Genomic DNA, 16,092 nt, shown 5'->3' on the forward strand with positions numbered 1-16,092 from the left:
AACCACCAGCAGGAACACCTACACGAGCTCGGAAATGTAGGTCGACAACAGATTGTTTAACCAGATCAAGATGTTCCAGCGAAAAGTAATAAATCGGATATAAACTCATAAAGTCTCGCTGTGATATTTGCAGGCCAGTGTCTACATTAAGGTCGCGCCCCATAAATGACATCAGACGATGATACGCGCGTGCGACACGATGATGTTCGAAATCTATTAATATATCCTCAGATGGCTCCTGATGCCCATTTATTCTCAACGAAACTTCAGAAACTCCAAGTGTATCAAATACCATTGGATTTCTTTCCTGGCTATCTGTTCTAGCACGGTATTGAAATGCAATGAAAATATGTCGTGGTGCTGATACTCCTTGTTGCGATGATATATGCCATGTAAACAACCCACCATTATCACCCTGAATAACGTCTGTGGTTGTTGTTTTCCAGGATAGCAGTGATTTACCGCCCGTGTCCATGAAAGACAACAGTCGTTGTTCTTCGGTGATTGACGGAGACAACACTGGCATCCACAACCACAGTTTAGTTAGTATTACCTGACCAGGGGCAACAGCAGCATCTCGCCAGATAGCGTCATTATCATCAGGTTTTCGCACAAGTACAACTGTGTGTTTGGCACCGAATATGACCTTGTGGACATCTCTGCAGAATCCAAAGATGTGAGACAATGGAATCACACCTGAGAACTCTTCATCTCCACTTAACATCGATCTACGTGTTGCAAAACCCAAATTAAAATTTTCGTTCATCGATGCAACTGCGTCACCGGCATTATTCATTGTTACATTCCTGTTCTCGGGGCTGTCGGTTATATCCTTTGCAAACATCATTGATGGTCCGGCTGATCTGGTGTAATCATCCGAGTATCTCGCCAACCCGAGAATTGTTGAGGCAACGTCGACGTTATCATGAATTGTTTCAATTTCTATTCCATCTATCATGTAAATAGCGGATTTAAATAACGCCATGATGCCGTTGTTAACAAATCCAACTCGGTCGCCGATTCCGTAGTTAGTGTTATCATTCTTTAAAAGCCTACCTTCAACTTCGATGAAGGCCTCAGCGGGCAAGAAGTATCTACTTGTATCCTGGACCTGTAGTTCAATTCTTCCGCGTTGGTTAGGATCACGTGCTTCATAAGAATAATATTGAAAATCACGTACAGAATCATCTTTAAGTACTGGTTTGGACATATCAAACGCGTCATTGGATTTTCGTGCAAACATTATTATTATTTGTGATGATCTAATTAAAATGTTATCGTCACCGGAAACCACTACCAGCTATCAAATTAGCAGTTACACTATCTTGCAACGCTTTGGAGGTAATTCCTGCTGTTGCGATCTCAGCTAATTTCTGATTTACGGCCTTATTTACTACGCTACTAACATTTGCCGGCATAGCTTCAGTGGATGGTAGTTTTACTGGCACCAACCTCTCGACTGGGTTTTTTTTTCGTATCAGCTGTGCTAGTCGATCCTTGATTGATTGAAATGCTTTCCCGGCAAGACTACCAACAGTGCCAATGGCTTTATCCTTGACAACATCAGCGGCTTTCATCGCGAATTGTTTTGCTAACGGTCCAGCTTTCGGAGCGATTCTTGTGACTAAATCCCTAACAACATCACCGACTCCATCTCCGTAAACAACCTCGTATACTGGTAATCGTGAGTTTACTACTCTGACACTTCTTGGTCTGCGAAAAGAATCGTGTAGTATCATTTTATTTAATTATTGTTTATCTAACTGAATTTGCTAGCAAATTTAATTATTAGTCGCTGTGGTAACCGTCTGCGAGTTCATCAATGAGCCCCCGGTAGATGCTGATATCCATGATGCCACGCTGAAATAGTCTCTGACAGATATCTGCGGCTTCATTTATAATTTCCGGAGAATTGTTTCCGGCACGTCTTCCTCCGATGAGAACTTCCAACCGTGATACATCATCGATGATATTATTAGGGCAGGCAATAAAACCGGATCCTAAACCCTCCCCTGTTGATGGTACAATTCTTGGGGATAAAATGTCTTGAGGCAAACTTTCAGAAGATGTTGTTAAGCTAATTATCGGCGACCTAGTTTGTTTGAATTTTTGGCCCCGCGGACTTCCTTCAGATGCAGCCTCGTATTCACTTAACGGAGTTAGGTCAGGATCTATTGCTCTTCGCCGTGAAGGATATTGTTGTCGTTCTGTGTGTTGCAACGGTGATTTTTCTTCTTGAGGTTGCGATGGTGGAATTTCAAGTTTACGTATAGCATCTACAAGTCTATCGTATTTTGTATCGTCCCTGCTGATTTGTTTTTTATTTTCACGTATACGATACGAATATTTGATAAAATTATCATCTGTCATAGAACCGTGTTCTGGGTTTAAAGACACATCTCTTCTAATCAATCCTAACAGTATTGTCTCAGGTAATTTCTCTTCTGGTACATTTTTAAGAAGTTCAATATAATCCGGCGTAAATCTTTTGGCGGGGTCAGTAATTCTCCCTGTTACTCGCTTACCAGCAGGTACTGACACAACAACTTCATCGGGTGGAGGCGGGGGTTTAAGTCCAGCTGAAATATCCTGTAAAATTTTCCTTTGCTCTATTAAAGCCTCTTTGGTAACAGCTGCGGATTTTTCAGTAGCTTTGGTCACGGGTTTAAATAATTCCTCCGTAGTCTCTGCAAAGCCTTCCCGTGCTTGCTGTCTTAGTTGTAATTTTTGTCTGACACTATCACGGACAGGAAGAAATTTCTGAATTGCTTCGAGACGTTCTCGAGCTAATCTAGTCGTATGTGCTTCTCCAATATTTGCCATTATTTATTTGTCAATGATTTAATTCCGCTAACATAAAAATGTTTTTCCTTGGAAACTCATTTCCCAGAGCAGCAGAGGGGATGGACCCGACCCATGGATTTTTCAATAACGACCCCGCCACGGAAACTGTTTCAGATTTATTGAAGTAACCCAAGTTGTCAGTGCAAACTCAACGAGTTTGTCCCTGGAAACTCTTCGAGTTTTCGGGGGACATTTTTTTTTGTCCTGTATTCTGAATAGAAGGGTTTATTTCGTCGAAATAAGCCCTCTATCGAGGAATAGTTTCCTGGAGGGGTTTATTGTGCAAAAAGTTTCGGTCTGTACAGCCCCTCTGCTGCTTAACTACAATCACGGACTTTTGCATCGAGGTCTAGGTATTATGGAACTGAGGACAGTATCCAGCTATTTCTGCGAGACAAGATCACGAGTCTGCGGTACATTCGGAGCCACTGCGGATATTTCAAAAGACAAAATTATATTTCAGGTGCATGTTAGCGGGCTATTGCTACATAGAGGTCTAGAACCAGGCTAAAAAGTTCAATCATTTGTGCATTCTCGGTCAATCTTTGTTTGGCAAAGAGTAGTCTGGTTCCCTGCTGTGTATGCTCCCTGCGTTGCACTCCGCTTTACTAGAGTGCAACTCAGGGAGCATACAAAGTAGGGAACCAGACTAGGCAAAGAGCTGAAGTTGTACGAATGAAAGTTGATGATGTCGACATTTAGTCTGGTTCCCTGATTTCTCTCCACTATTGATAACAATGTGGAGAGAGGTTTAGGGAACCAGACTAGTCGACATTGTGCATTTGGGTTTTACCAAGTAGTTCCGAAAGAGCTATGTTGAAAGGTTACAGTGAAATTTCATAACGTGAAATGAACATCGAACAAGATACAAGTTAAATGCAAACTTTACATACAGTTCTATTGTAAACAGGGATCAGTAAGTATGAATTAAGATTGAAGAGATGTAAATTTAGACATTACGACGGAAAATCATGGAAAGGTCATAACATCGCTGTTTTAATGTTGATTCACAATGCAGTGAGTGCTTACATAATCTTTCAAAGTTTCAGCGTAAGAGTCGACGTCTACCCTGATATTTGTGTCGAGTCGAGCGAAACAACATAAATATCTTACACTGTAGGACTAGGGCCCCAAAGTGAAACTGAACTGTGTCATTGCTATAGTTCACTAACTTCTCCTTTCAGATTTATACTTTAGTCCTACAATGTAAGACGCCTCAGACTCCTAGAATGTAAGACGCACCCGCTGATATTTGTGTTTTTTTTTAAATTGTTTTTTTTTAGGTCGTCAAAAAATTTAACAAATATCAGGAGGGGCGTCTTACATTGTTGGACTACTTTAGACTTGAACACACCATACAAATTTTACAGATTATTAATGGCAGCTGACTAAATTTATCCAGTTTCATGCACAGGAGCTTGACGTTAGTTGATACAGAAATTTGTACCCCTTCTTCGAGGTGACACTATCGTAGTTAGATGTTAGTCCTACAATGTTACGTAAGACATAGCACATGTTGTTTTTGTTTTAGTGCTATGTCTTACTATCCAAATAACGGCCTTGTATAGTGTGTTCCGGTGTCGTTGACATCAGGATGTGTAATCAAAGTTTCAGGAACATCCCACACTTTTGGCAGCCTATATCAACACTCTTCCACTAATTTATGTGTAATTAATATACTTCCTGTGCTGTCTTTATCCTAGCGAAATGATAATATGATACTTGAAAATGGACACATTTTCACATTCCGTTGACATACATTTGAATTTCTTGTAATGCGACGGTAGTCGATCTATGCTGAAGTAAGTTCATGTTGGGGATATATTTCTTGAATGAAAGGAACCATTTCTTACAGTTCCAATAGCCATAATATATTTTTATTTGTTTTGTTAAAGAATAATATTGCAATTTAACCCGATTTCATCACTTTTCAGCCAACTGAAATATAGGCCAACGAAACTTGAAAACAGGTCCAGTTCTTTTGTGAGAATTTGAATTTATTAGAGAAAAGACATCAGAGTAAGTAAAGTCTGACTAAAAAGTTATGACTTTACTTTGTACAAAAGATTTGTTATTTTAGTTGTCAGTTGTGTGAAATATTCCTGAAAATTTGACTATTCGTAACGATGTTAGTCGACATCAAAACATGCTACACAGTGCCGTTAATTAACTGTAAGACCTTGACACCCACAACATAAATATCAGCGTCGAGGTCTTACATGTAGGATTAAGTTAGATGTTAGCTAGTGTTCACTTATATACAATGTCATAGCCCCCAAAGTGGGGGTAATAATTTTAGTACTAGTGTGTATTGCTCTTTGGAATCTTACACATTAATATCCTTGCAGTATTGTCTTCTTAGCCTGTAAGAAGAAATCGCAGAATAATTTATAAACAATATAATTTATATCAAAATTCAGTCACACTGAGACTTTTATATTTATGCAGAAGTGAAAGCTTCTATCTGTCTATGGGTGTAGAAACTTTTATATGACAGTTTTGAGTCGTCATTTTCAGGACAGTAGATTACATATTCACTCATAATGACAAAAGAAATGTATTGTGACAATAATGAGATCTCTTAACCAACAATTTGACAGTTTTATTTCTTGTGCTTAATTTTCAGAACAGAACAGAAGTTAGTTTGCTTTTATTGCTGGTTATCCATTTATGTCATATAAGCACTTTTGATGCCTCTACTGCATTCCAGTTCAGGTACCCTTCAGTGCCTCAGTCTGATTCTTATACAAGTGCATTTGGACACATGTACACTATCAGCATATAAGTGTATTTCAAGACCTTTTATAAATTGTCCATTTTGAGATGGTTTGCTTAGCTTTACCTTTTGGGAAGTACATGCTAGAACTATAGGCACTGAGGAAAATGACCATTATGTCCTATCATGTTGTTACCATTTAAAATAGTTGTAATATGGTATTTACTATATCTGGGTCAGATTCTACATTATCCAAAATGGATGCTGTGGATTTTGTTCAGCACTTATTTGAGTTTGGATGATTAGAATTATGGCTATGTAGGCTTCATTAAGCCAGATATATACACCAATATTGATATATGCAACAATGATTTTGCATAATTGATCAAATTTGGATGATTTAGTGATGCAGACACAGACTAAAAGTAGGTACATTTATAGGTTGAGAAACGTCGACTATGGTTAGTCACACAGCTTCACTGACGACGTTGAATGAATTCTCTCAAGATTTTATTTTATAAAAAAAGTCTTCACTGAAAACTAATTATACAGCGATAAAGCCATTAATTTAAATTCCAAATTTTTTTAATGTTTCACTGACTGAGGCCAATTCCTCGCAAAAAAGTAACTATAATCAAGAGTTTGTCCACTTACCTTTGACAACTGGCTTCATGAGCCCCCATATTTTCCAGTTTTGTTTAATTGATTATAATCTGATGGGCAATCGATCAAATGCTGATACTTAATCCAATCAAGTCATAATTGATTCCCTCTTTCTCTGTTATAGCATCAAAGTGTGACATCAGTTACCTGTTGAACTCAATATAGATTATATTGATTTTACATATGTATGATATTATAGGCCAGTAAGGTTTCAAAAAGTAGTATAGCAAATTTCAGTCACTGGCATATACAGTAAATTTGTTATGGAGAGTGCATGCAGAGTAAGAAATCATGCTTAAAGCAAATCAAGTGTAATTAAGACAGATTCTCATGATCAATTCTATGTACGTCATAAAAATGCACAGGTTGTAATCACAATGCGTCAGAAATGGATCACATTTAAATTCAGGTATCAAAACCCAAGGGTGTGCATCTAACGAGAACCCTGACTGTAAAATAAATACATGTTCTTATGGTGTCTAGTCAAACTTTAAGCATTTTATTTACTTGCAGCAAAGTATAAAACTACCATCAATAAAACTTAAGAAAATTGCTTTCCTCCATATGTAAAATGAAGACCTGACTGGAGAGTTTGGTAGCAAAGATATAGAAACTAAGTGGATGAGAAATAGATTTAGCAAAACTTATAGTATCTAGTTCTCTAATAACTTCAAACAGGAATTTCCTTTGACCCAATTGCCTGGGTCCATAATGCAGCCATCAGTTGCCTGAGAATATGTGTTTTGACGACCCCCCCATTTATTTACTGTATCTCATTGCCCAGACTTTTTCTCTATTGACCAGTCACATGAAATTTTACATGTGCATGGAAGCTCTGATAGAAGTTTAAAATTTTGCTTGTTAAAAGCATTGGAAAATGCTCACTTTCTTAGTTTATTTCAGTGCAAATATTAGAAATGGAACATTTACATTTCACTAGCATATTGCTTCTGTCAGCTTGTATCAGATTTGTAGAGGATGGTTTCACACATTTTTGAAAAGGTTTGGAATTAGCAAGAAATAATAGTTACACTGTTTGGTCTGTCTAATCCCAAAGTATGGTTGGCCTATATATAAAAAAAACACAACTTTGTGCACTTTAGTGTATGCCTAGGTTATCATAAACCTCTTTCTCACTTTTCTTAATTGTAGGACTGAAAGAAATGTTTTGATGCAATTACAGCACCACCAACAAAGAGAGTTTTGAAAATATTTTCATCACTTGGAAGACCATTCCACGTTCCTTCCAAAATTTAAAGTGTAATTGTTATGTACACAAACTAACAAATTCAGATACATAATAGAGAATACAGTTCAAACCATTTGAGAAAATTATTGATTCACATGGTTCATGTGGTCTTTCATAGTTTGGGAAAGTTTGGGAAATCGAGCAGATTACCCGTAGGTCATTAAAAGTCTTTGAAGATTTAATTAAACCCAAACATTTTAATTTCTTTCCATAATCGCATATAAAATTATCCAAGGTTGTTAGATTTGGATGCAGTCAAGTTCTTTCAATGACCCATTCAGGTTCATTTCATCATTAATCAATAATGTAGTATTTTGTATTTGTTGTTTTCTGATATAACATGTATACAAATTGTTAGCGAAAATAGGTCTTGGAAATCTTTGTTTGTGGTCTTTGAAAGTTTGGGAAAAGTCTTTGAAGTTATTCAGAATTCTGTATGAACCCTGTTGAAATTGTTGAAAATTATAATATTATATACAAGATAAAGTAAATATAAATAGGTTATAGGGATTGTAGTTTAATTTCCAAGTTATGTAATGCAGTGCAGACACCACTCTCAGCCTCTTGCTCCCTTGACTGCACTCTGTCATTGGTAACTGTTTAGATTACAGGGTTTGACTGAGAGATAAAATGTTTGCTTCTCTGGCAAGTAGAGGAGATGGTATGTAAATTGATAGATATTGACTTAAATCACAGATAAGAGAGAGGGTTGATTAATAATGTTTTGGTAGCATGCATTCATGCTGTAATTGGATGGATGTTTTGGGGGGTTTTAATGGCAGTTTTAGCACATTATTGGCTATATCATGCAGAGAAAGTGGGAGCTTTATTTCTTCCTTATTTCAAAAGGTATACAATTTTCTTTTACAGGTATGGTGGGCCTTGATGTACATAGTATATGTATGCAGTATTCCCATTTAGTTTCTGCATAGTACACAGCACTTAATGAAAAGGTAAATATTTTATTTGCTTGTCCAGGTACAGCTTTGAACTTCATTGAGTCTGTTTTTATGTAATAATAAGACTGATTCCTATAAGCTGCTCAGTTATGCTTAAGTGAGGGAAAAGTGTAATACTTACCCAAGTTTAGCCCTGAAAATTCATTTAAAATATTTTGACATGACTCTTGGTACCTGATGTTAATTATTTTGCTGTACATATTTTTATATACCAAAGTGACTTATCTTTCAGTTGCTAAAGTTGATTGAATTACAAGCATTTGTGCAAAGTGTTTGAAAATTTGGAGATAAGAAATATATAATGTGCTCTAAAGGCATTTCTTTCAAGGTGAAACTCGATTGAATCTTATGTTAAATCTGTTTAAGAGTGCTCAAAGTACTAAAACCAGTTTAGTGATCCCACTTCACTTTTTCACTTTTAATGTACTTGACTGTGGACCAGTCTTCAGGTTATTTCATTGTGGAGTATTTATTGATGTAGCAAGTTTGAGTAGTTTGTGAATTTTCTCTTTGTATCATACATCTGTCAGTGCATATATTTTTGTCATATTTTAGACAGCAGAATGAAAATGCTGTCACAACTTTTTAAAGTTCATGGACATTTTTGTGCATCCCATCCATGGGAAGTGATTGTTTCCACGGTGACCCTTACAGTCAGTGTTATGTCCATGAGTCTTCTCAAAGGAGCAAACCAGATCTGTGGCTGGAATTATGTTTGTTCAGAGGAGGAGGAGGTCAGTATATGTACTGTGATATTTTATTTTTAGCTTTACTAGTCATCGACCAGAAGAGCTTATGTGATGATATTTTAATCCATTATCTGTTGTCTTGTGTATATCCATTAGCACAGATTTATTATTTTACTCCTTAAAATACTTGAATGGGTTGCCATGAATGTTTACATTTCATGGTCCTAAATGAAAATGGTACAGCTTGGACATCCATATGGCTACTCCTTTTGAAAGAATGGTCATACAAACATGCTTTTTTTTACTGAAAGACTTCTTATGATATCTATTTGGGCCTAAATGAAAAATGGCACTGATCTGAAATCTATAACTACTTTTCCTGAATAAGAGTCATATCGACAATAGAGTTTTCAAAAGAATGCATCTTGTCATGTTAAGTAGGTCTTAAAGGAAGATGGTACATTTAGTATGCCTGCCTCTGCTGCCATTTTGAGAATCATGTTAACATTACTCCTGAATGGTTGGTACTGAGTGACAGTGGTGCCACTCAGACAATGGTCAACATAACGTCTTGTGAGTCAGAATTAAAATTTCATATGATTTAGCAGGTTTTAAGTTATTCTATTATAAACTGATTCAACATTGTAATGTTTACATCTTGCCATGTTTGTTTCTTCTACAAAATGCTGCCAACAAATCAGTCCTTGAATACCAAATTTCTGTTTGAATATTCACAAAAAAAGTATTTTTTTTAGAATAGTTCATCATTTTTTCAGTTGTTTTATGTAATGTATGATGTTTTCAGATGCACTGGGGGAGGACAGTATCTGGTGAAGCAGGTCAGAGGTCACATTTTCATCGATATTATAAACAATAGTTTGTAATCTGAGCTCTATTAATACTGGTTGAAGGAGGGTGTATTTGGTGTGAATTTTCATGAAGATGAGTAAATAACAACAAACATATCAAATTCTGAATGTAATCTAGGGATAGAGACACTGGGTATGGGGAGGTATCCAGACTTTTGAGGGTATTTTGTGATTGGTATGTAACCTGAAATCCATCTGTCAGTCACACAGTTCAGCTTTTAACCAGAACTTTATCTTTTCAGAGGGAGGGAGAATGATTATATTTTATTTGAAGAGTCACAAGTAAGATTACAAAAAAGATTTCAGATCCTGGATGCCAACTCATGGGGGAGGTGTGGTCAGGTTCAAATGTCACAGTTCTAATATTATAATATGGAACGTTTCTTGTAACCAGAATTCTGTGTACACCAATTAAGTGAGGATGATCATATATGGACTAATGTTTCACAAGGATAAGTAGATCAATAGAAAAGTTTCAGTCCTGGATGCTGGCCCAGGGGTAGGGGTCAGTGGTCACATTTGCATTGGTCATATGGACTGTTATTTGTAACCTGAACTCTGTCTTATCCACATGAGGGAGATGTTAATTTTTTTGACATTCTTTTATGCTAATGATTACATAAGAAACAAATGTAGTCTCCACCTTCCCGGGTGGAAAGTGAATGAAGTAAAGTGGGGGGATGTGTGAATCTTTTTTGCAACTGTTTACATGTCTGATATTTTCTCTGAAATTAAGGCCATGGTGGAGAACAGCCATCACATCAAAACATCAGAGTTGTGCAAATCTGATGATTTATAACAGCTTAAAATTACCTAATTATTCTTAAGTGACATTTATTATAAATCTATGTGACCCATCTTGTTGATTTCTCGAAGAAGGTGGTGGAGTTGGGAAAAAGTTTTTACAGAAGAATTGCAAAATTGTTATTTAAGCTGAGTACATAACACTTAGGCCCATATGGGGATAGACTTTTGTACCCAGGCATGGTCTATCATAAATGTTTATAAATTCTATTCTATTCCCTAGACCACCTGCCCTGCCAACAACATTTCTTTGAACAGCATGTACATGTAGCAAAACATGTGACCGTGCATTAGGTGTGAAACATGAAATACATTCAGCAGTTTTTAATCTTTTTGTAAACTTTGAAGATAGGGATGTACATGACCCAATTATAAAATTTGCCATTATTATCTTTATTTCATGACGAATCCCTCATTTTAGCAAAATGAAGTCTAATTATGTCAGCTTACATTAGAGAATAGAGATTTGTTTTGGTTTTAATGGCATTCTTAACAGGTTTTTGGCTATATCATACTGAGGGCGTGGGAGCTAGGTGCCTATCCCATGGACACAAGCCAGCTGGGTCGAGCTGGCATCGGTGGGTGTTCAACCCATGACCCATGGATTTTGAGTCCAATGCTCTGCAACTGAGGTACTGCAGCTCCTGTGTAATGATGCACTACAAAATGTTTTTGTGTAGGACAATGAATTGGACACCTATAGATGTCATTTTTTTTTAATTATTTAAACTTCCTTTTGAGTACTTGTCATTAAATTTAAATGTTTATTTCTAACACAGTCAGTTTTGTTGTCTGACTATGATATGTGTTGTCAGAATTGATGGCAAGAGAGCCTATCTAGGTTTGTTGGTATTTTTTTCAGAATATCAAAAGATCGGATGTAATAATTATGTCAGTGACAAGATGCCTGGCAGTTGTTTTCATTTATATGCAGTTCAGAAACCTGCGTAAATTTGGTTCCAAGTATTTGTTAGGTAAGTACACAGTTATTAAATTTGTTAGGTAAGTACACATTTATTAAATTTGTTTTCAGAATCCACATGACTTATTAAATATGCAGTGATTGCTAGGCTTGACACCTGCTTATTGTATAATGTCTTTTTTTAATGATGATTAGAAAACAACATGTAACAAGTTGTTTATTTAATAATCAGCGAAAATATTTTTAAAGAAAAAGAAATAGCTTGTCTTAAAACAAGTTGTCACAGATGGCAATGTTTTAAATATTTTATGACATCATTTAAGGTTTCTTCAGAAAAGTCTACTGAAGTATGCTATACTTTTAAAACTAAACAATCACAGTTGATTGATTCATTGCTGAAAGATAAAATACTTAATATTTTACTCTTTTCTTTACAGGTATATCAGGATTATTTACAATATTTTCAAGCTTTGTATTCAGTATAGCTGTTGTAAATCTGTTTGGAAATGACCTGACTAATTTAAAGTAAGTACAGAATTTAATTATTTCATGTTCGTTAGTTTGTGATCCATTTAACCTTGAATGTACCTGGCACTGTTAAGATTTTGTGTATTATCAGTTGAAATGTTTGAAACATCGCATAGAATATAACTCACATTGTGTCACATATAATTCCAAGATTTTTAAAACAGGGTCATCTTAACCGAATGTTTGTATTTTTAGCTATAGTGCATATATGTTCTTAACACTAACATTTACTTTGGATTGATTTTAACAACAGAGACATGTTTCGCTTTTGTTTTAAAAAAATAAAGTAATCCTTTACAGACAATGTAACTGGTTATTGCCATGCAATTGAGTTAGTTATTCTTTGTCTTTGTTTTGTTTATTTCAGTGAAGCAATTCCATTTTTTCTTCTGATGATTGACTTATCCAAAGCTAGTAATCTTGCTGCATTTGCCTTGAAGTCCAAATGTCAGGATGAGGTTAGGTCAAACATAGGAGAGGGGATGTCCTTATTGGGACCTATCATCACACTAGATACAGTTGTAGAAACTCTGGTCATTGGTGTTGGGACTCTATCAGGTAAGATAAATTGTTGTTATTGTTGGGACTCTATCTGGTAAGATTAATTGTTATTGGTTTTGGGACTATCAGGTAAAATCACTTGTTGGTGTTGGGACTCCATCTGGTAAGAAACCTTGCTATTGGTGCTGGGACTATATTAGACAATATGCCTTGTTATTGGTGTTAAGAACTTGATAAAGCTAACATTGCACACCAAAGTGATTTATAACTGGAGTTATTCACACCAATTTGATTTATTTCAGTGCCGTATTAATTGGTTTTCATTTTAATTGGACTGTTGTGAAATTTGCTTTAATCCCTGCACACACTCATTACTTAAAAAATATTTTTCTTAATGAATCCAAAAGTATGAAATTGTACAGATGGCATAAACTTAAAGTCAATTCCAAAATAGAATGAAAATCAAAATGGTAGTTTCATAAATATTTTGGCTGAAAGTTACCATTTATATATCCTATATTTCTGTCCAGGTCATGGGAACATCTTTCAGTTTTGTAATATGATGGGTATAAACCTGACTGAACAAGGCACCATTTGAATTACTCTTAAGAGTTCAATTTATTCACCTCTCATATAAGTCCAGCCTCCTCACTGTTCTGGTGATTGGCAGGCAAAATCAGCCAATACATTTCTTATTAGTGAGACCATTGACATGAAGTTCTGACAAGATGGGTCAGTATCACTCATGAAGCCTCCTGCTTTCATTGCCAAGAACAGGCTTCCATTTATGGGTAATCAGATATATGGTAATGATTCCTGTATACTTGGACACTTCGTCTCCAAGTCATTTCAGGACCCAGCATGAGATCTAAAGTGGTATGTCAGGAAGACTGAGCCATTGCAACAAGGTAGATCACAATTTATCGTCAGGAGGGGAAGGACGATACATCAATATGGATGCTTCATCCTGAATATAGTTAGCTATCTGTTCCTCATATCAGACTAAACCCACACCAATGAATTTGCTTTGCATATTGGCTTACAAAGTTAGGACTGTCACCACAAACATTACACATGAGCAAAGCTTTTCTAACTGTAATTATTCGTGCAGGGGATGGAGATCCGAGTACACTTCTCCAGGTTTGATTAGACATCTTTCATCCTAAAAGGCTCATATTGATCTGGAGGAATCTTTATCAGTGGTGCAAAAGGTTACCTTTCCAGGTCATTCTACAGCTTCATAAAAATGCGGCTTCACAACTTCTGCTAGATTTGCTTTTGGTTTGTTTTAAATGTTTTTTTTTTATACCTTTCATAGCCACCCTCAGTCTGTTTTTACAGTAAAGTTATCTAGAAGTTGTGTCACTTACCTTAGGGGACCGGAGTTGGTCTCTTTTGAGTAAGGGGATGTATCTCCAACTCTCACCTGTCCTCCATGATATTATGATTGAGTAACATTTTAAGAAGAAATCAATTTTTTTTCTAGTAAAATCTGTTTCTTTGATAATACTTACCCAGTCATAATAAACATAGACCATTCCAGCCACACCAGTTACATCCATATAGAGAGCATGCCTACTGCTCCAGTAGTAACTGACAAATTTCGAAATCAAGTGGAGATCACTCTAACTCCGACCTAGGTGACCAGGTTACTTTTAGCTGTTTAGCTAGAAAGTGTTAACCGGGAAGGGCTGGATTTGCATGGTAATTGTAGTTCTCCTAAGGTATTATTACTGGGTAAGTATTATCAAAGAAACATTTTACTCGAAAAAATTATTTACTAAAAAAGAACGATTATTAAACAGCTTCTTTTCAAAGTATGAAATAGAATTTGACTAGATTGCTTAATAAGTATAAATTTATACAATTATTGAACATAGAAAGCCTTTAGATCACTTTTCAAGAACCACTAAACAGAATTTAACTAATTTTTTGAAAGAAAACATCCTGGTATGAAGCTCTTCAAAATCTGCTCATATGATGCTGACCAAATATTGCCACTATTTGCTAAAACTGGAAAAACCTGAAACCAAATTTTTGCTTTAGAATCAGTCACCAGAATTTGACCAAAATTGACAAAAAGCATCCCGGCTCTTTAAAAATTTTTAACTATTGTATCAACTATTGTACCAATAAAGTTCATGTATATTTTAAGGATGGTGCAATGAACAGTTTCTAAGTCATGAACTGGGGGCTGGTCTGTACGGTGCAGGAAGAGGCCTGTAGGTTAATACTGGTTGCATAAATGTTGCTCTTTCATGGCCAAGAAAATATCTATAATTTGTTCTGCATGTTCTCTAATCAGCCAAAAGTTATTCCTTTCTTATGTCCGAAAACATCAGAAAGCAGGGTTCATGCTAGGCTGTGCCAGTGACCCTTAATTTTTTTTTCTTTGATACAAAAACTTTCCCTCAGTGATGCTTATAGGGCACATACTAATAATTTCAGAATAAAAAGATAAAAGATCATGACGGTGTACTTTATATTAAATTAAATACATTCCAGGCTTGCTTAGTAAGAATGTGGACAAAACCTTTTAAAGTTTGTGCAAATGATGCTGGTGCACCTTCAAATTTGGACACAGTAACTACAAATAGAAAAGCAGGTGTGACTTAAAATAGAAAAACCTGTAATTGACTTTGTTTTAAAAAAAATGATGAACAATAATTTGATGGATTCTTAACCTATGGGGTCACATGTGCAAAACTTTCACATAGTACAGACTGTACTTGCTGTCTCTGTCATTGAGAAAGGCACTTAGCTTCCACCTACTCAGCATGATATAGCCATTAGTGTGTGTTAAGTGCCATTAACTACCCCACCCTCATGCTTGCCTACCCCACCCCTATGCTTGGCATTAATAACATTAATATGTAAGAAACCAGTTGAAACTGCAGTATTTTAAAGAAAATATTTTGACAATTCGTAATACAAACCATTCAACAGAAAATGTTTGGTTTATTCACCAAAAGCATGGAATAAACAGAAAGTAAGACAGAAAAAATGGTGTGAACAAAATACTCATAATTTACAGAAGGCAACATAAATAGAAGCTTATTTATATTTAAAAGAAAAGAAGTAAGATAATTAGCAAGAAAAGAAAAAGGCCATGGTTTGGCTCAAACTGCAATCTGCCTTTTTTATTAAAAAAAAAATATTTTATACACATCTTTGCACTAAACATAAATAAATTGTACAATAATCTTTTGCTACAAAACTGCTGTAGTCAGTTTTATTAGTGTGTGTTATAATGTGCTGGTAGCCCATTGAGTACCGATAGATCTATTTTAACTCTAGTCTTCCGATAGTTTAAAGATATGTACTGAAATATTTATTAAATTGAAATCA

The 16,092-nt window shown here is 35.7% G+C and overlaps 1 protein-coding gene across 2 annotated transcripts in view; it reads left to right on the forward strand.

The window, feature by feature from the left end:
- Positions 1–3,605: 3,605 nt before the first annotated feature.
- LOC149801707 (3-hydroxy-3-methylglutaryl-coenzyme A reductase-like) overlaps positions 3,606–16,092 on the forward strand; it is an 82,569-nt gene continuing 70,082 nt past the window's right edge. The window contains exons 1-6 of one of the 2 annotated variants that reach the window (XM_089955986.1): positions 3,606–3,760; positions 8,343–8,425; positions 8,987–9,165; positions 11,656–11,767; positions 12,153–12,240; positions 12,611–12,801. In XM_089955986.1, the coding sequence (XP_089812112.1) occupies positions 8,995–9,165; positions 11,656–11,767; positions 12,153–12,240; positions 12,611–12,801 (562 nt within the window). In that variant the 5' untranslated portion in view covers positions 3,606–3,760; positions 8,343–8,425; positions 8,987–8,994. Of the gene's footprint in view, positions 3,761–4,844; positions 4,864–8,342; positions 8,426–8,986; positions 9,166–11,655; positions 11,768–12,152; positions 12,241–12,610; positions 12,802–16,092 lie in introns of those variants that run through there. The other variant, XM_089955987.1, reaches the window with a different exon arrangement.

The sequence above is a fragment of the Sinohyriopsis cumingii genome, chromosome 4, assembly GCF_028554795.1.
Source record: "Sinohyriopsis cumingii isolate HCF-2022 chromosome 4, ASM2855479v2, whole genome shotgun sequence".
Taxonomy (NCBI): Eukaryota; Metazoa; Mollusca; class Bivalvia; order Unionida; family Unionidae; genus Sinohyriopsis; species Sinohyriopsis cumingii.